The sequence below is a fragment of the Astatotilapia calliptera genome, chromosome 13 (assembly GCF_900246225.1).
Source record: "Astatotilapia calliptera chromosome 13, fAstCal1.2, whole genome shotgun sequence".
Classification (NCBI taxonomy): Eukaryota; Metazoa; Chordata; class Actinopteri; order Cichliformes; family Cichlidae; genus Astatotilapia; species Astatotilapia calliptera.
The window spans coordinates 18749309-18771064 of NC_039314.1; the positions used below are offsets into that span (position 1 = coordinate 18749309).

At 39.6% G+C, this 21756-nt stretch overlaps 1 protein-coding gene across 2 annotated transcripts; it reads left to right on the forward strand.

The window, feature by feature from the left end:
• Positions 1-2676: 2676 nt before the first annotated feature.
• Positions 2677-12882, forward strand: ubac2 (UBA domain containing 2). Of its 2 annotated transcripts, none has more exons than XM_026190757.1 (10): positions 2677-2934; positions 3324-3448; positions 4464-4583; positions 5344-5450; positions 6692-6815; positions 6908-6955; positions 9518-9626; positions 10386-10528; positions 11002-11148; positions 11228-12882. In XM_026190757.1, exons 1-10 carry the CDS (start codon positions 2904-2906, stop codon positions 11333-11335), a joined length of 1062 nt encoding a protein of 353 aa, XP_026046542.1. In that variant the 5' UTR covers positions 2677-2903; the 3' UTR covers positions 11336-12882. The 2 variants fall into 2 exon arrangements, with proteins under 2 accessions (XP_026046542.1, XP_026046543.1); XM_026190758.1 differs by lacking the exon at positions 2677-2934 and adding an exon at positions 2960-3234.
• Positions 12883-21756: the final 8874 nt, after the last annotated feature.

Consider the following 21756-nt stretch of genomic DNA (forward strand, 5'->3'; position numbering starts at 1 on the left):
TCAATAGGATTTTTTTTAATTGAACTCCTGTAAAGTCTTATAAGATAAATCCAGTGTAGCTTTCAAAAAAAGTGTGTGCCTACTTACAGGTATAAGATATATTTGGCTTATAAAATGAGGTCAGAGCAGTGAAACCAAAGTGTGTGTGTGTGGTTTAAGAAGTGTTGTTTTACTGATGCAGATGTTAAAAGCATGGATATATAATATATTAAGAGGCATTACAGATCAAAAGTGCTGGCAGTTTAGAGACTTTAGCAGCAGTTGCCTTGAAGACATACTCAGGAACTCGGCTCAGGAGGAATATTAAGTTTTCTAAAATCCCAAACAATACATTTCTCATTGCTCTGAAACCATTTGTTGTGCCAAAAAGAAAAGGAATCTTTGCACTCAGCCAGGCTTTGCTCATGTAACCTTGTCTAAATGTGCAGTGTGCCATTTCCTGGACACAGGCAGATAAGCTGTGATGCAGGACGAAAACAATACCTCTGTTATAAGCAATTCTTCCTGAATACAGAATGGCTGACAAGTGAATAGCAATGATTCACATAAATGAATGTATGAATGAGTCATCAGCTTTTCAGATGACCACCTCAGAGGCTGTCTTGACTAAAAAGGTTTGTGACTTCATTCAGCAGCGCACTACTCTTTCACACTCCCTTGTATCTCTCTCTGTCTCTCTGACACACACATACACCCACACACACACACACACACACACATCCCTCACAATTCACCGAGTGGCATTGTCCTGCCGAGGGATGTGTAATGGAAAAGATAAATGGAGGATAAAGCTAAGGTGACAGGACCGAGCATGCATGTGTATATGTGTATTTGCATGTGCGTGCGTGTGTGTGTGTATGTGTGCCTGCATGTGTGCACTGCACAACAGACCAGCAAACCATCTGCTCATCTCCTCTTAATGAACAAAGCAAACAGCAGGAGTCAAGGCTGTCTCCAAATCTGGAGTCTCTTTATTGGTAAGCACACACAAACATATACATACACACATCTCTGTGCTGTTTAATCTGATTATCTTTGATTGAGAACAGGGGCAAAGCAACCTTTTTAGACCTCACTCCTACATCAGTGACAGAGAAGGTCTGAAACACAATTAGCAAGCTGTTACTGAGCTCTGCTTTGCAGTCACATCTGACCACAGGCAGCCAAATAGACCTAATGGGTGGGAACTAACCAATGGGAACTAACACAACTGCATCTGTTGATGATGGGGAAAGTGCAACACTATTAGACAGCTGTTCGCCATATCTTTTCAAATGCACTACGCTTTGGATCGACTGGTTCTGGAGCTATCACACCCAGGCAAGAAGCAATACATACATTTTGATGTCACTAAAACTGGCAGCAATTTGACAATAAGACAAAGCAGGGCCTCTGCAAAGGAAGTCTGGACCTTGACAAGATATGACACTGTGTGCATGACGCCAGATGACCATAAGAAAAAGTCATTAAGCTAGACTTGTGTAGTTACATCCTGCTCAAAGGCCACAGAAGAATTTACATGGGTAGCAGATGTTTATAAGCTGAAGTTATAAACATCTGCTGTGCTGCATAAATGCTTATTACATACCTAGGTGACAAGGTTAAAGATCAGACTTCAGGCCTTGATAATCCCCTTGGATTAGTTTATAAGATAACAGCAAGGGGGCACTGTGTAGAAAATACTGCCTTTCTGAGGGTCATCCAGCTGCAGCATCTGTACTGTTGAAATGCCTGATATTTCATCATGGATACAAAAACCCAGTTGTTATTGGAGTAGCTTTTAACCTGAGGATACAGACCTAATGGTTGTCGCTGGCTGATGGAGGTGACCCGGCTCTCAGAGATGGTGTGATATGGGTATTTGAGTATCAATATAGTATATGAGTGCCTTAAAATAAAATTGCTCTTTTGAGCAACATACAGCATTTTCTTATCATAGTAGATGCAAATAAAATTTAATTTAAAACTTTTTAATCTACGAAGCACTTGAAGCAACAGAAAACAGTGAGCTGTGGCATGTCTTCAGGAACTGATGGCAAAACGAATCAGAAAACGCTCACAGAAACGAATGAGTGTGAAGCTGCACTTATAAAAAGGGCATCAGCGACTGCCGTGCATGAGAAGGTTTTCCTGTTTCCAGATTGATAAAACCATGATGGTATTATTTTACTGTGCTTTTACTGAATCTGTTTTATCCCTTTCCTTGGTCTCATAGTAATTGATATATATATGTAAAGAACACAAACTCACTTAATGAAATTGTTAAATGGTTTGACAGACTGAACCCAGCATACACCAGATGGTTACACCAGTTGGTTTGATTTTACTTGATGATTTGCACCGTTTGCATAGTAGGTTTCAATTTCTTCCTACTGGTTGAAGGCTTTTGGTCTCAAAGTGCACAACATCAAATATTAAAAACAGCTTTCTTCCATCAGCTATCAGTCAGATAGACATATTGTAGCTTTCCTACACGATGCTATGTGGATTCTCTAAGCATGTGTTTATCTGTGATCTGTGTATGTATTGAAAATGCACACGTAAGGATGAATGACTCACTACAACAGACCAAACCTGCCTGTGGGTACAAATAAAGTAACCTGAAGCTGAACCTGAATCTGAAGTTCATCCATAAAAATGTCTGAGCAGCGAGACTTCTCCCGGGCTCAACACAGAACAACAGCGACCCCCACAGGACGAATTTCTTTTAACATTTGGGGCTTCTGCGAGAGAAACCTTTTAGCTGTTGTCGGGCTTCCGTAGCGGAGTCCTTTGCCCTGCCTTTCCTTCCACGGTTACAGCATGGATCCTGTCTCCAACTTTATTTCGGTGTTTTAGTGTCACTTTGGCGCTATATTTGGATCGACAGCCGTCGCCTGGACACCGTAACATACCTGGACGTTATGTTCACAACCACCGGTTCTCGTGGCCTTTGTAAGTATCGTGAATTTGCCGTTAAAACCACAGCGAGTCTCAACGGACTACTAGCTTAGCTACCTGACGTTAGCATTGCGCTGTCATTCATTTACTCTGAACGGTATCTATCAGTTAACGCTTCGGTTTGTTAATTAGAACCTTATGTTACACGTTTCCAAGTATTCAGTTTGTTCAGCTAAGGCCTCAAAGTTCAAATAAAGTGAATATTATGCTAACTTCGCAGTACTGAGGTGGCTGTGTGTCTATGTGTGCCCCGCCTCTGTATACAAATAAGCCCTTCCATCTTCACGACTCTTGGTAATATTTAAAGAATATTAGATAAATCGATGAACAAAGCGACGCTGTACATTGCTGTTAATTATACTGTGTGTGTGTGTCTTTGACAGACAAGGCTCCTCTGTCGAAAAGCCTTCTTCTGGTTCTAAATGGGCTAACTGTGATGCTCACCCTGCTGCCACAGTACCAAGACCTGTTTGTTTACCACCTCCAGGCTATCACACAGGAGCATCAGGTACGGCCCGGCATCTACAAGTGTGTTTGGGGGTGAAACATAGAGGGAACGCTAAAACCAACACCTAGTGCTATCTGATAGTTTACACCAGTGAAACAATAAGGATCCAGGACTAAAGACCCTGAACAAACACACCTTGTCTCGGAGGACAGACACCAGCTTTGTTGGTCTTTCTGAAGTTTTGCTTATAGACTGTCTGCTGAAGAAATCCATTTTGCCTGTTGAACTGCAGAATAAAGCGTGTGGAGTAAATTTCCTGTTCCAAGAATTTGCATGTATCCTGGCGATGCAGAAAATACATAAATGTTGTTTATGCTTGTCCTAATTTGTCACCATATTTGTTTTACACAGCTAATAGAACACAGGTTAAAACAGATTAAGTTTGTAGGTTATTTATCACAAAGAATAATCAGTCAACAAAGTTACTTTCTTACTTTTACTTTCTTAACTGAAAGTTAACAAAGAGATGTCCATGCTTCCTGCTTCAGGGGGTGGGACAGTGTTAAACCTGAATATACTGAGTAGCATGTAAGATCCCGAAGCAGAAAGCATGGGTTGACAAAGAAAGGTGATATACACTGTTGTCAAGCCTGCTTACACAAACCCTGGTTATGTTGCTCAGTAGTACACCATCAACCATGCAGAAGTGTGTGGTGTGACAGGAATTATCTTATCGTCATATGTAATGACCTGTTATCACGAAACTAAAATTCCCCATTTAGGTCACATGATTACATCTGAGTCTGAGCTTGGGGAGATGTTATTTGTGCTAAGAGAAGTTGCTAAATGGATTTTGAGTTTGTTTTTTGTTTTTAATAAAACCTTTGTTGGAATTTATGGTAAAATGTACTAGTATTTGGTTCAGAAATGTGAGATAGTATGCCAAATTTGGGACACATATGTATAATATGTGTAATATATACATAAAAGGCATTATTATACAGGGGTTTATTTGTTCTTCGTATGTTTTGGATGCAAGTGTCTGTGTATGACTCTTCCGTCCCTTCTGTTTTAGGTGTGGAGATTATTGTGTGCCAGGCTGGTGTGTCTCGATATCAAGGACTCATTCTGCAGCAGTTTGCTCATTTACAACTTTAGAATCTTTGAAAGGAGGTTTGGCACCAGGAAGTTTGCTGTAAGTATAAAAACTATTGATAGATAAAAACATTTAAGGAAGGAGTGTAACCAGAGATTTAGCTGAACCAGAGTGAAGAGTGGATGGTGCTGTATAAAGCGATTAAAAATTATTCCCCAAATTGGCTCAGGCAATTAGAGGATCATCAGGGGGTCCTTTTGTCCCTCTGTGGGGGGATATGCCCACTAGGTTTAAATCTGGGACTCCCCACCATTTGACCTTAGAACTGAAGAAGCTTCTCGGATGAGAGGTGAAACGTCTTCAAGCAACTTAAAGAAGTCCAGACGCTTTTCTTTGCAAGCTCCTTTGACTCTCCAAATTAGAATTATTTCATAGGTGTGATCATCAGTCAGAATCAGTATGAGTTTCATCTCAGTTTTGAATTCACCTTTTAGGGAAGAAAATGCATAACTTCCTCATTTAGGTGGCTTTGTGTTTGTGCAAATGTTTTTAGACTCATGGGCTGCATATAAAAGAGTGATTTAACATCTCTGTATGAACAGTAAAGATAAATTAGAAGTGCCTTAAACCTCTAGTCTTTGTAATGGCCACCAATAAAAAGAAGCCTGATTGTAGAAGTCTGTGGAAAAGTGAAACTCCCCAGCTGTGACTTTAGATAGAGACCAGGTTTATGGTCTCAGTCACTTTTAACTCATCTTATGTAATACAGTGTGAAGGGTTTTTTTTTTCTTCTTCTTTTTTTTTATAGGTATGTACTGCTCTGATAATCTTATATGGTGCTCTTTTCTCCCTTTACCAGTCGTTTCTTTTTGGTACTTGGTGTCTTTCTGCATTGATGGATTTCTTGCTGGCAGAGGCTTTCCAGTTTCTGTTTTACTATGAGGTGGAAGAACTGCCTTCGGGACTGTAAGTAGACTTTATTATAACGCACGTGCAGCATCACTAAAATAAAAGTACCGTATTTCCCGGACTACAAAGCGCACCTGAATATTAGCCGCACAAGCTAAAATCAGGGGAAAATCCTGTTTTGTACATACATTAGCCGCACCTGACTAAAAGCCGCAGGTGTTTCAATGTTGACTTATCATATGTAAGAGAATATGCACAAAGGGAATTGTCAGGAAAGAGATGGCTGTTTGGAGACACACCCCTTTTATTAATATTTTGAAAAACAAGTTATGGGTACATATTTGCACATGTAGTACATAACAGTAACCTACAGCACACCAGAAAAATAGATTCGGACTACCTTTTAGGCTCAGGTGCAGTGACACGGCTGTAACAAGAAGAAAAGTCAGTCATTCACCACCATCTTCCTGCGCTCTAAAACCACCAAAGTCCTCTTCTCCAATGTCGGATACAAACAGGCTCAGGATGGCTTCGTCATCCACTCTCCGCTTCTCTCCTTCGTTGTCACTTTCAAAACCAAAGAAATCCTCATTGTCAGTGTCGGAGTCGAACACCCTCAGAAGGGCCGTGGCGGTGTCCTCCTCTTCATCATGCAGCAGTCCAGCCCTTCAAAATCCGTTGGTGATCGTGGATGTTTTCGCACTTTTCCACGCTGTCAGAATCCACCGGTGGAGTTGGGCATAACTTGCTTTTCGCAAGTTTATCGCCGCTCGTCATCCACGCCTCCCGCTGAATGCGTAGCGCTACTTTGAAGTTTGTTTTTCGCGCTACTTCGTACGGCACTACGTTGCCTGGCGGACGGACATGTGACTAACATACCACTCTTGAACCCCGATCCTTCCGCCAGGCAACGTAGTGCCGTACAACAGCGGAACAAACAAAACAAATCGTCTTACGATATCACAAAAATCATGGAAAATCCATAGAAAAGCCGCACCTGACTAAAAGCCGCAGGGTTCAAAGCTTGTGCAAAAAGTAGCGGCTTATAGCCCGACAATTACGGTAGACTTTTTCAGTTTTATGGCCTGCGACAACAGTTTTCATGACATATTTTGTTTCATCATTCATGATGTATTAGATAATCAGTTTACAATCCACCTCCACAAAAGAGACAATGGCAGTTTTATTTACATACATGTAAACTTAACATAAAAGATCAAAATGCATAAAAATCAATATAAGTTCACAAGGGAGCCCAAACCTCAATCCTCTTGATTTTTCCCTCTCGCCTCCCACAGGCTTGCACCAGTCTTCTCTCTGTTTGTGCCTTTCTACCTGTCGATCCCCAGGATGCCAGTCACACAGGTACTGGGTCGCATCCACATCACCAACAAGTCCCTGGTCTACATAGTAGGCTTACAGGTAAATCCCTATGGACACGTGGAAGTCTGTTTCACTTTTAAGTTTGAATTCTTACTAATCTCTGTTTTATCATCCTGTTCTTTGTGATACAGCTGCTGACTTCCAGCCCTTTTATGTGGCTCCTTGCACTCAGTGGATTGGTGAGTAAATAAATTCTTCTTGTCTTTTGAATGTATATCTAGCATGTGTACCAGCATTTAAAACATAATAAGCTATTCATGACCAGGAGGGATAAATAATGGTGATCATCAAGGACTCTGTGTGCAGTATGAATCAAGGAAATCAAAATCAAAGGATATAAGCATTTCAGTATTAATCAAACAGTTGATTGATTGATTGATTGATTGATTAAAAAATATATATAGTCGTGTGAGAAAAAAAGTCTGCCTACATTCAGTTCCAAGGTTTTAATGTAAGTCTATAATTTATAAGTAGTAACAGATGCTAATCTAAGTGTGAGCACCTCTATAAAGGCAGAAGGTTTGTCAGTGGAGCATTCAGGTGTCTGTTAATACAATGCCATGGAAGAATGACATCAGCAATGATCTTAGAATAGAGAATGTTGCTGCACATCAATATGGGAAGGCAAATGCAAAACGATTTGAAGTCCATCATTCTCTAATGAAAGATTATTCACAAGTGGAAAAAATTTCATACAACAAATTCACCCAAGGTCACATGATACAATGCTCAGAAAAATGACAAAACACCCGAGAGCTAGATCTCAGGGCTTAATAACCATATTAAATGTTAAAGTTTATAACTGTACAGTTTAAAAAACTCAGAAAATATGGCTTCTTTGGAAGAGTTTGCTAACACATCTTTAAAAAAAAAAAGGCACGGACTACTACAATTTAAGGTCCTGCATAGGCTCCATCTGTCTAAATTGAAGGTTTCAAGGATGTTTCCAGGGGCTGACTCAAGATGTGATCGATGTGGCCAGAATTCTGCCTCATTGTCACATATGTTTTGGACATGTCCTAATATCGCTACCTACTGGTCTAAAATATTTAAAACTCTGTCTGATATTTTTAAAAAACAACTCCCCCCAGACCCAGTAATGGCACTATTTGGTGTAGCTACAGTTAAAAACTTAAATAATAAACAAATTCGTGCTCTGAGTTTTATAACATTGCTTGCAAGACGCCTTATACTTCTAAATTGGAAAAATAAAGCCCCCCCCAACTCATTCTGCTTTATTAAGAGACACAATGTATCATTTACAGTTGGAAAAATTAAATTTTCATTAAGAGATAATGTTAAATAGTTCTACCTAATTTGGCAACCCTTTATAGATTACTTTAATAAGTAAAACTGGGAGGTATGGCCTCCTCCCATATCTGCTCCAAGATTATATATATGGGTCTACGCAGGTGTTGTTTTTTTTCTTTTTTTTTTTTCTTTTTTTTGGGGGGGGGTTCGTTTGTTTTGGGTTTTTTTTTTTTTTTTTTTCCCTCTCTCCCTCCTTTGAATATACTTATTTAGGATAATAAATGTGTGTGTATAGACATAGATATGATTGTTTATATAATGGTAGTTATATTTTATGTAAAAAGGATGGGGAGAGGAAGGAAGGGAAGGGGGAAAAGAGGGGAGGGGAAGGGAAAAGGGGAAAATAGAAAAAAAGAAAAAAAAACTATGTCAATGTAAATGAGATATATACTTTGTTGCCTGATTTGAATAAAGAAAAAAAAAAGACATGTTAGCAGAGCTTGTGTTTGCAAAGTTGCATCTAAAACAAAGACTGCTGGAGCAATGTTCTGTGGACAGACAAGAGCAAAGTGGAGATGTTTGGCCATAATGCACAGTTCCACATTAAGCAAGTATCAAACACAGCATACACGTCTCATTCCAACTCTCAAATACAGTGGTAGAGGGGTGATGATTTGTTTTGTTGACCATCAAGTCTTCTGTATACCAAAGTATTCTAGAGTCAAGTGTGAAGCTATCTGTCCAACTGCTAAAACTTAGCTTAGCTAACTGTGTCAGGCAACAAGAGCGTGTTCCCAAAGTACAGCAATCACCAACAAATTGGCTGAAAAAGAAAAAAATCAAGGGGTCGCAATGGTCCAGTTAAAATCCAGACCTCAACTTAACTGAAATGCTGTGGCAGGATCTTGGAGAGAATACTCACAAACCTCGATGGACTGAAGAATCATTGTAAAGAAGAGCTTCCCAGAAATCCTCTGCAAGGAAGTGAGAGCCTGAGCTATTGAATCATGATATGGGATTTTTTTTTTTTTCAGACACTGGTTCTCCATTTTGGCTTAAGTTTTGTTAAATAAATAATGATTAGGTGTAATATGACACACGTTCTTCATCTCAGGCTGTATTATTATGATTTTCTTTATGCCTAAATCCTTGGAATAAAAAAAAGGGGAGGTGACTGTCTTTTTCACATTACAGGGTTTTAAGATTTGGAAAGCTGATTAGACCAAGCAAAGCTTTTGAAGACATGATCATAGACTTTGACATCTTATCACTAAAGCAACTGAGGAAAATAAACAAAGGATTTATTGGAGAGGCACTTTTTTTTTTATTTTTTTTTAACTCGAGCTTTACTTACTGCCCTATACTAGTTTATATCTGTGGAAGCACTTAATATTGTTCCTTACTTTCTACTGTGTAATTTAATCTTTATTCAGTAAAGATTGCTATTTCTGTATTATGTCCACATGTGCTTTTATAAATATGCCTTTCAGATCTCAGGTGGACTATACCACTCCAGTGTCCTACGGTTACAGAAGATCCTGTTTGTCCCCATCTGGGTGTCTCGTATTGGACAATATATTCTGGAGCCAGTCTTTTCAAGTGAGTCCATCCTTTCGTAATAACAACAAACACAAATCCTGTCTAAATCCCTTTTACAAGGATGAGAGTTGCAGAGCCTGACGTGGGGTTGTTGTCTCTTTCTGCCTGACTTAATGATAATAATAATATACATACCTTTTAGGCATTTGACTAGTGCTGTGACACAGAGTGACTTAAAATGATAAGATGTACCGCTGTCACTGTTGGCTAATCTTTTTAACTGCTGGTTAAAAAGATTTTTACCTCTCAGCTATAAAAGGCTGATGGGATATTGTCGTCAGCTGACGACAATATCCCATCTATGAACTCATAGATTAAGTTTTATTAAATAATGTGTGAACAGATGGAGTTAAACCAAAAATGAGCTTTTTATGTTAATGTGCAGATTACTTTTACCTCTTAAAACATTTCCTCGATAGATTACTTACCTTTTTAATGTTCTGTTTTAAGTAGCTCTTCCTCTCTAATCCCTAATGTCCCGCTCACTGATTTTTAAGCCTTTTAGAGTGCTTATCAGCCTCAAAATAGTCAGTGCTTAACAATGTCAAATTCCCTAACTGAACTATTGTTCCCTGACTGAAGTGAAACATGATAATAGTAATCTAGTTTGTTCACCACTATATAGGATATGAGGTCCTGAAACCTCTTAGAAAAACTGAATTTGTGCTAAATGATCCTTCATAGCACTTATCCACTCGTGTACAGATATGTTATGATATTTTTAAGACGAATCTGTTGTTTATATCTGTGTTTGTCAAGGCTCCCAACCTACCAGCGAGACACCTCTGGGGATGGGTGCCACTCTTGACGTTCAGAGGCAGCAGAGGATGGAGCTGCTCGACCAACAGCTGCTACTGGCCGAGTACAACGAGGCCAGGACGAATGCCAGACAACAGCCACAGGTAGATGCACACAAAGACTTAAAACTGAACCTATGCATAGACCACCCAGTTTCTCAGATATTGATTTTGCTTCTAAGGCCACATGACAGTATGCGATACAGCAATGAAAGAAAGAGGGAAGCATGCTTACAGTTACGGTTGTAGTCAGACATTTAACCATGATCATTTAGGTAGGTAGTTGCACAAATTTGAAGTTATTAAAGTTCCTGTGTAGCGTCTGTAGGGTCCAGATATCAACTCATGCTACCAGTAGTGACACTGAACTTAGCCAAATGCAGAGCTAGTGAAAAAGAGTCAGAAAACATGAGAAGAGGAACATTTTTTAAGTCATTAAGGATGTATGCTATACAATCACTGAGCTATCAGAGTATCTGACAGATATCTGATATTGGTATTCAATTGGTTCTTGTCTAGATGGAAGTGATTAGTATTACAAAGTATTAGATACTGCTTTTGTCTGTGTATTTGTGCAGAGCGGGTTGCTACAGTGGACAAGGTTATTCCCTTCACTGAGACACAGAGGACAGAACCGCGTCCCGGTGCAGCCCCGTCCTCAGCCTCAAGCCCACCAATCCACACAGCCACCTTTTCTGGACAACTCCCCTGTAGCAGAAGAACAGGTAGACGTTTACTTCAGTGTTCCTGTATGTGTGTGTTTCTGTGCTTAAGTTTGAGCTGGTTTTATCTTGTGTCCTACAGGTTGCACGTTTAGTGGAAATGGGCTTTTCCAGGATCGATGCCCTCGAGGCGCTCAGAGCTTCAAATAATGACATTAATATGGCAACAAACTTCCTCTTGCAACACTGAGGGAAGCAGCTCAGTGAGGGGAAAGAGGTGACAGAAAGAGAAAGCAGGAACCAAAGCAGACGAGCGAAAAGCTAAGCAGAAAGCAAATAATTCAGAGTCGAAGAGAATAAATAAAGGAAAGGAGACGACAAAGAAAATTTGTACAGATTATATGAAGGCAGTGTCACTGCTCCCCTGAAGCAGTGTTAGGCTGCCCCAACAGGAGCTGAGCCTGATAGCAGGCTGATGAATGAAGTGTGAAGCACAGAGTGGATGTCATTTGCGTCATCGCTTTCTGATGGCTGTTGTAGTGTGAAACAGACGTCATTGCTCAAGGAAGGTGAGTCAGGCCTCTAACTTAACAAGATGCCTGAAAAAAAACTAAACAAAACACAAAAATCAAACAAGTCAAGAGCTTTTCTAAGAGTACATCTTAAAAATAACATTCTCCAGTCCATTGGTGGAAATAAAAGGTAGACTACTTCTTTCAAACAGAGTTGACAAATCAGCTGCCATCTCACAGGCCAACATATACAGTAGCTATGTAAAATACAGTTTATATCCCAATGTTTTGTCCGGTGTATCCAGAGTTCTAGATGTTGATAATTGGTTAGAAGTGAAAAGGGAAAAAAGTGCAAGATTTTTGTGCACTAAATGATCAGCTGTGCTGCTGTCATTTTATTTTATTTTCATGCTGGCAAAATTAAAATAAATTAGTGGGGACTCTGGAGAAAAAACTACATGAACAATATAACCTACTAAACAATGATTTAACTACACAGGTTTTACTTTTTTACTTTGGCAGTGTTTCATGGAAGTAACAGATTGCAACCCTTTCCTGCTTGAGATGTTTTAACAAAGCAGTTAGCCTGACTGAGAGATACTTAAAGAGCCAAACTCTTGTGGGGTTGGCTGGTTTCGCCCATTTTAACTCTACAAGTACTGTACAGTGTTGTGGACAGACGGGCTGTTTGCTGGCTACATGGGCTATCTCAGGGTCCCTGAGGAGACTTTTCTGTTAATGACATAATCTCAATCACATGCGAGTGCACCTACACAGACACACAGAAGGCCTTCAAGGAGGTCATGTTTCATGCCCTTGACCATTTTTGTTTCTTTATTTCATGCTCTTGTATGCACAAACACATTGAAGGGTTATTTATTGTGTCTTAACTGAGTCTTCTTTTTTTTCTCTCGCTGCCAGCACATCTGTCTAATTCAAACTAAGTCTTAGAAGTCGGTTCATATTTATTATGCAATATCATGGCGAGAGGTCTAAGGCGACTATGTGTTGCATAGTCACTAATTTTGTGTATATAAATATACATGCAAGAGAAGTAATACTGCATCAGCAGTATATCGATTTCAAAGATGGATGCTAGTTTTATATTTTGTGCATAATAATATTGATAATATATGACCACTGAGAAGAGTCATTTGTGTTTGTATTTTTGGAGAGTGATTTAAAAATATATGGATGTGATGACAGAATTGTTGCATGGTCAACTTTTTGATGGACTGTAATGAATCATGTTTGGTCTGTCAAATAAATCAACTTGATGATGGAATTATGTGTTATGGTGATGAGTATTTACCTTTAAAAAATAAAAATAAAACAAGCCTGTGTTTAAAACGAGTCATAAGTTGACGAAACATTAATCCTAAAATGACATTTAAGTGTTTAGTTTGGTTTGTTGGAGTCATTAAACCATTTTTAACCCATATAACCCACATTATAACAATTTAATCTATGTAACAATTGTCGCACCATTCTCTGTAATCCCTAGACATGATTGTGTGGAATGATCCCAGTGGCTCAGTTGTTTCTAAAATAGAGTGAAATTGAAACTGAAACTGTATGCCACATTCATCAGGCTTTTCTGAACATGTCTATGTCCCTAAAAGGCCGATTACATATTTCCATCAATGAGTAGCTGAACAGGTGGACAAAGTGGCCAGAAAGCATACATTATGCATTTATTGTGGGCTTAACAGTGGATTGCTATTAGGTAATAATGCTACTTTTTAACACATGATGGCAGCCTTTTGCCAAGATGATACATGGGCTCAGTTATCTGCTAAAAAAAAACAAAACCTCGTATTTATTTTCACTGTTTTGAGTTTGTAATTTCACTTCCTCTTGAGGTATCAGTTTATTTTTTTTAGTAGCACAAAAAGCAAAAGGAACAAAAGAGAATTAAGGGAGGCATGCATGAGTGGTTTGCAAAATATAAGCCATTATACATTACAAGCTAAAGCAGAAATAATGTGATTTATAAAGATCAAAATTCAGGGTTAAGATTTCTATCCTTTTGTGCATATTAGAGCAACTGTGCTGTAACTGTACATAGCTTTTATTTTTTTTTAATGAAGATCAATATATATCACTTAGCTAGATGCTCAATAGGAAACCCCCAAAGTGACTGCAGCAGATATTACTTAAAATCATTCAACTGCAATCTAACAATACGCAATTCAAAAACGTTTATTCTTTTTTAAAGGTGGTCATAATTGCTGTTATTGATTTTTTTTTTTTAATGTACCTCCCCATGATAAGCTTCATTTGATCACTAGATGGAGACATCGAGTCAGACCCGTGGTGTTGTTATTGCCAGTTAGTTCTCTGCCACACCCACCCGCTCCCATTAAGTAGACAGCTCCAGCAGACAGGCTCGCTCCAGGGTGACTGAATATCAATGCAGAGAAAATATGCACGTCTTCACACCAAAGAGTTTTAAAATCACACAGTTCATCAACTAATAACTAAAATAAATAAATAAAAATAAAGGACAGATTATACTTTGGGCCACCTAAATTTCTCACCACACGTTTATTGGACTTGAAATCCCATCAGAAATATTGTAGAGATGCCATTTAAAAAAACCACAAAACAAAAAACCCGAAAGACCTCCTGAGCTCACAGTGACACAGTTTTATTCAGCCTCAGCTGATATATAAACCAGTCAAGCGGTGCGACTTTTAATGGCTCCTGAATTGAAAAGCTGCTTAAACCTCAGTGATTGAGATCTCTTTGTGCTACTGAGGTTTAATTAAAGACAATGATTAATAAGAAACAAAACTTCATGGACAACCAGCCTCATTATGGAGATCCTTTTGTGAAATGCCCATTTAATGCACAACATTAATCACACATTGTTTATAATCTGGAGTTTTGGGAGATTTTTTATTTTTTTTGCTTTGATCTCATATGTTTATATTAAAAACCCCGCTTTTAGCCAGGAAGATCAGCAGCAATAGTAACAGAAAGATGACGTAGATCATAGCTACATTCAGGGGGTTTCTCCTTGTCTGGCAGGAAAACCACTACCATTTATAGTACAGCTGACTGTGACCTTGAAGCATCAGCAGTTGTGTGGGGATATTTGTCATTTCAGTTAAGCTGCCTGTGACTCTGTTAAACAATGCCTACTCTATTGTACATCATGATATACTTTAACTTTATGATAGGCTGTAATAGGAGCAGAGTCAGCTGTGTCCTTGTGTTACTGCAACTGCAGCTGCAAGTTTTAGTTGGTTATTGGTGCAGATTAGCTTTTCAGGTAAATTGCAATAAGCATTGGGATACAGACATAGAGTTAAATGCATTGATTGCCTTGTTAGAGTTGAATGAGAACATTGATACCACTCTTTACTCTGTTGGTTTAGTAGCTAAAACAAAGAAAGACTGAAAGTGCTGCCACCTCCACTGAGTAAATAAAAACAATGATGTTTGAAGATGACATTGTGACTTAAAATGAGAGTATGGAGCAGGTGGAAGAGACCCTGGAAATGTGGAGGTATGCTCTGGAGAGAAAAGGAATGAAAGTCTGTTGAAGCAAAACAGAATACAGTTTTATGTGTGAATGAGAGGGAATGGTAAAATGGTAAATGGCCTGTATTTATATAGCGCCTTACTAGTCCCTAAGGACCCCAAAGCGCTTTACATATCCAGTCATCCACCCATTCACACACACATTCACACACTGGCGATAGCAAGCTACATTGTAGCCACAGCCACCCTGGGGCGCACTGACAGAGGCGAGGCTGCCGGACACTGGCGCCACCGGGCCCTCTGACCACCACCAGTAGGCAACGGGTGAAGTGTCTTGCCCAAGGACACAACGACCGAGACTGTCCAAGCCGGGGCTCGAACCAGCAACCTTCCGATTACAAGGCGAACTCCCAACTCTTGAGCCACGATCGCCCGACACAGGGAGAAAGGTGTATCATTGAAACTGCAAGGGGTAGAGGTAGTGAAGTTAGATGAGTTTAAATACCGGGGGCAAACCATTTAAAGCAATGGACAGTGTTAGAGAGAGGTGAAAGGCAGGGTGGAGTGGGTGGAGATGAGTGCCAGGGGTGATTTGTGACAGAAGGATGGCAGCAAGAATTAAAGCAAAGGTTCACAAGATGGTAGTGAGACCTGCTAGGATGTATGATTTGGAGACGATGGCATTAACAAAGAAACAGGAGGCCATGCTGGAGGTGGCAGAGTTGATTTTCAGTGTGATCAACCAGAATGGACGGGATTAGAAATAAGTATAGAGGGATGGCCAGGTTAAGTTGTTCAAAAATGAAGTTAGTAAGATTGTTTGTTTTGCAGAGGAAGGATAGTAGATATACTGGGGAAAGGATTTTGACTATGGAGCTGCCAGACAGGAAGAGGAAGACCACAGACAATATTCATGGGTGTAGTGAACAGTATTGGTCAAGTTACTTGAAAAAAGTAATCAGTAACTAATTACTGATTACTTCCCCCAAAAAGTAATCCCGTTACTTTACTGATTACTTATTTTCAAAAGTAATTAATTACTTAGTTACTTAGTTACTTTTTAAAAACACGATTTACAACCTGAAGAGGTGATAAAGCGATAGAGCTTTCAGCCCAATTCTACTTTTTCTGCATAATCCATCATACAAAATGTAATCAAATGGAAAAGTCTCTTTTTAAAACTTGTTTTATCAGTTTTAATCTTTTAACTTTATGCATCAAGCAAAAATTTAATTATATGCAACATTCTCTGACTTGAATAAATTAGTTTAACATTTAAACCTATTTTCTGCACATTCCAGCACATAAAATAAAATATTTTTTGTGTTTACACTCACTCTTTCAAATAGATGCAAGTAAAACACAGCAGAAAATAAATAAAGTCAAAGACTAAGTGGTCCTTTTGCTCTATTTTCACCTGTAAAGCAGGACTGCGGTAGGCGGAGGTTTACCTTGGTGCAGGTGTGCCGCGGTCAGTTGCGTATTACGTCGTTGCGCACTCGGTGCTTGCTTGGAAGTTTAGGGGTTTTTTTTCGCTGTAAAAAGAAGTTTTCTTCCCACGCACAGCGGACACTAATGTTTTTGTCACTTTTTATGGAATCAAACTCAAAGTAAGGTCAGTACTTCCACGCTTTAAACGCTGCACGCTCATACTCTCTCCCACAATCGATATGTGATCCATTGTTGATCTGCACACAGCTGTTGTCACTAACGGCGCACTCGCTTACGTCACTGTCGTGAGACGTTCTCGCAAAAAAATCATGGTTTTAGTAACGCAGTAACGCAGCGTTCCTACGGGAAGTAACGGTAATCTAATTACCGTTTTTGCAATAGTAATCCCTTACTTTACTCGTTACTTAAAAAAGTAATCAGATTACAGTAACGTGTTACAAGTAACGCGTTACTGCCCATCTCTGTTAGTGAATGAGGAGAGAGAGGAGGACACTAGGGATGGGGTGAGATGGAGGCAGCAGATCTGGTGTGGTGACTCCTAAAGGGAGTCATTGAAAGAAGAGTGATCCAATTTGTGTCACTACATAGCTTTGGAAACTGTAAAAAGCAAAGATAGAGGGTCTATTTTTTCTACATTTTTACATCAGAAAGCATTATGTGGTTACAAGAGATATAAATGGTTGTTCGAACTGATAATATAATTCAATTCAATTTAGGGTCTTCATGACAAAGACATTACCCAAAGCCTGCCATACCACACTGAAGCAGGTTGCTTCGGCAAAGCTGTGCTGATGTGTTTCTTTGATTTAGGACAGCAGCATAGTTCTGTAATGACAGACAGATTGAATGTGTAAAACTGAAACTGAGACATACTTTACTATTTCTTTTTCCTCAAGACACCTCAGGCATTTTGTCACGTTGTCTAAATTAATTCAGAATACACTTGTTCTCATTCACACTTGAACAATGAACAATTCAGAGCTACTTAATAATCCAGCAGTTTCACAGGTCAGCCCCACTGGAGATCAGGTTATGTTATATGTGATCCATGACCTAAAATGGGTCTGACAGTAATGTAAAAGTAATGCCTAGTTTTAGACCTAATAAATCCTATTTTTGTTAAAAAATAAAAACAACAACAAACAAACAGTGACCAGGCTTCTGCAGGAAAATAGCTAACGTCACCTTGTAGAAGTGAAAAATTAATATAAAACACACACACACACACACACACACACACACACACACACACACACACACACACACACACACAAAATAAAGCTGTGTAGGAGAGCAACCTGACCCATTTTTTTAATTACTGGATTCATCCAGTTCAAATTAATTTATTTATGGGGAGAAAGGGCATTGTTTACCCACTAACGTAATGTGTTAGCGTTTATGTTTCGGCGTGACTGAATTGGTTGCTGATGGCCCGCGTGTATCACTTCAAACACCCAGAGGCCAACACCAGCTCTACCGATGTCTCCGTTCTGTTGCCATGGTGAGTGCATGCCGTTTTGTGTGGTTGCCATGGGGACCCCGTATTACAGCCCGCTGCCTGCTCTCTTCATGTTTCTGCACGATCATTTGTATGCCTCCTGTAGGCTAATGCTTTAACAGACATGCACAGGGAAGTGCCCTGAGGGAGCGCCTTCTGCAGAAACACGCCCAGGTATCCCTGACGTTGTTTAAGATGAAGCTAAAAAAAAAGGGAGGTTGGGGGGATGGAAGTGTCTCACTGTGACTTTGCATGTCTCATAACTAAAATATGAAATATCAGCTGTATGAGTGTAATGTTATACAGAACAATGCTGTCTCTTTTTCTTTCCCACTTGCCAGTCCATCATTATGGAAGGCAAGAATGCCAAATGTCTCCCACTAATATGGTAATAATATTCAAGCTTATGCGCTTTGAGATAATGACATCATTTATTTGCTTGTTTCCCTCTAACAAAAAACACTGACCATGTCTTGTGCACTTGCTGCTTGATGTGTCTTTGCAGCAGTACTGCACGTACTCGTGTATGTCTGCCTGCATGTACGCACTTGAGTGCTCCGCGCACCACATGTGAGATTGTTCTCATCTCATTCCTAGGGCAGAGAGTGAGCGGCAAAGGCCACTGATGTTCTGCTCTAGTCTTTTTTTTTTTTTTTGGAAACTTCATAGTTAATGGGGCACAACTGTGTACCTGCCTGCAGGCTATTCAGAGGTTTGGCATTTCACTTTCATTGTGTGCTTGGTCCTGTGTGCCACTTATGGTCTGTTTAGTCTGTGCTTGTTTTGGTTACGTCAAAAGAAAAGCAATCTTCTTTAATCATTAGGGCTCGGCTAGGTTCACATTGGAATCTGTGGTTTTGTTCGACCTGTTTTTCATCTTCTAGCCATGATGACAGCTTGTTGTTGTGCAACTTTTTCCCCCCCTTTTTTCTTTTGCTTTGGTTTGTTGACATCGCTCAGTACAGCTGCACCTGGACCTGACCAAGCCCAATTATAAGAAACCCCACAAAATCCAGTAATTTGCAACCATGGGATACAAAAAACCAGTAAAAAACACCATTTACACCATTTACTCTGTCTTCAGTCACATGTGACTAGCAGCTTTCACTGAATCGAGCTTATTCTTATTCATGTCTACAAGTTTCGTCCTTCCTCTGGGGCAGATGAACAGCATTTGTGTTTCACTGAAGGCATGATCATCTCCCCTTTTTATAGTGTGACAGGGAGGAGATTAATTTGAGGTGACACCTAGATAAACATGTGCAGGAAAATTCATATTACAACCATGCGTGTTTTTAAACTGGTGGAGAAAAATACATGCAGGCACAGGGAGAACATGCAAACCTTGATTACACCACCATTTGGTTAAGTGGTGATTGTATATTGGCCATAGCTGTGAATATAAGTGGTTGTCTGTCTTTATGTTGGCCCTATGATAGACTGGCAGCCTATGCAAGGTGTAAACCATCTCTCATCCAGTGATTGCTGGGATTCACTCCCCATTACAATAAATTGGATGAGTGGCTACGAGAATAAATGGATGCATCAGAATTAGCTTTTAGGTTTTTTCCCCCCCACCACCTGAAAATGCAACTGTCCTACACAGTGTCGTCTAAAAATTCGGAGCTTTTTCTGTTATTTCTTTTCACTATATTTTACCTAGAGCTGGGCGATAGAACGATAACGATATGTATCGCGATATAACTTTTACTCGATAGAGAAATTAAGCTATCGCGATAGACCTCGCTGCTCTTGTCCTCAAAAAAAAAAAAAAAAAGGTCAGCCAATCCAAATTAAGTAGCGCAGAGCCGAACCAATCACAGCCGCAGCGTCACGTCGCGTGACTTGTTACCGTATAGAACAAGTGCCAAGCCGCACGTGTGTTTGTTTGGGAAGCAGCCAGCGGGTAATGGAGCCAGCGCGTAATGGAGGAAATGAGTGTGCCGACTAGAAAAATCAACCGAGCGTGACCGAAGAGAAAACAGATGATGGTTCCAATGCCGGAGAGATTGTTGAACGGAAGAGCCAAAGAAGTTCCGTAGTGTGAAGGTATTTCGGCTATTTCAAGTCTGACAAAAACAGAGTAGCGTGTACTGTAAATTGTGCCGAAAGCAAGTCTGGAAATACAATAAACTGGTGCATGCGTCACACTGTGCGCCGCGTTATTGTTTCGGTGAAATGAATTTCTACAATACTGTTAATTCTACTCTCTGCAGTGTTTAAATGCTTACATATACACACAGTTACTGTCCCTCCACACACACGACTCGGTTCTGCTTCTATGCCCCAGCTTTGTTTACTTTTTCCCACCGAGGCTTCTAGACTTCTGATTGGCCAGCATTTCGGCACGGTTAGGAATCTAGCGCCACCTGCTGCTTTGGCATGTTCATAGCAGCGTTTTCCTTCATTTCTGCCTTTATGTGTGGACGGGATTATTTTTTAAAACGAAAACGGAAAATCTCCGTTTTCAAAAATACCCGTGTACGTAGCCTCAGTCTCTGGAAGCGCTAATTCGTCATTCGGCTTTTGTCAGACTAAAGTAACTGTTAAAACTGTTTGAAAAGCTCAGCTATACAACAAGGAGAGATTGAGAATTTCCTTTTAGTTCTCAGTTTATTTGATATTGACAAAAGTTAGTCAGTTTTGTCTGTTCTTCTGTAAAACAAACTAAGATTTATTTTTAGAATTAATATTTTGTTTCTAAGTGGAATTGACAATTTAGTCTGTTTCGTTTGTTCTATTTTGAAACTTAAACGCTTTAGCGGCTGCCTTTTGTGTAGTTTGCAATATTTGCCTTTATTTATCTGAAAAAGTCTCATGTTCCTTAAGTACATCTACCCTGTTGAACTTATTATGGGGAATAAATATTTAAATAAAAACAAGCTGCTGATTATTTCACATTTTACTTGTGAGCAACGGCACATTTAAATCTTACAAATATAGTTATTTGGCTTATATCGTGATAGATATCGTTATCGCCTGAAATGAAAAAAACATATCGTGATATGAAAAAATCTCATATCGCCCAGCTCTAATTTTACCCACAATGAATTTCTAATACACCACAGACACGCTCAATAAATCTAACATTTGCTGGATGTTGACCAGCATGGAAACACTGTGTGGTACTCTCTTGCTAATTTATAAACTATACCTTGCTCTTTCAGTGCCCCTGCACAGCACTGAATACACTCCCAGGAATCTCTTGGTGTCCTCTGACCTTTAGTTAGGTTCACTTCCTCTGTAATTGTACACACACAAGGTATGGCATGAAGGCATGCTTCCTGCGTGAGTGCATTTATTTTTATGCATCTGTGCATGAGTGCATGCTTGTGTGTACGTGTGCGTGTGTGTCTATAAATATGATGAACACAAAGTTCCCATTCATGCTTGTAGTTAAGGTGAAGGTGTTAAGCTGATGAAAGCTTTCTTTTCCGCTGCTTCTCTCAGTAAACTCATACACAAACACAGCAGATCCATTACATCCGGTCTAAAACCAACTTCACTAAACAGTTCCAACATTGTCCTGACTGTGGAAACGTTCAGCTGTCAGTTCATTTATCATGGAAGCTTAGAGCTGATCCTGGTTTCTTTCTGCACAACTAATAAACAGCAGGAAGATGTTCTCTTGACTGAACAGCAATCAGTGAGGCCATCTCAGCAAACCTCTCTCCTTCTACTCTCTCATGTGTTTTCTGCCTACTCATTACTTAAACCTAC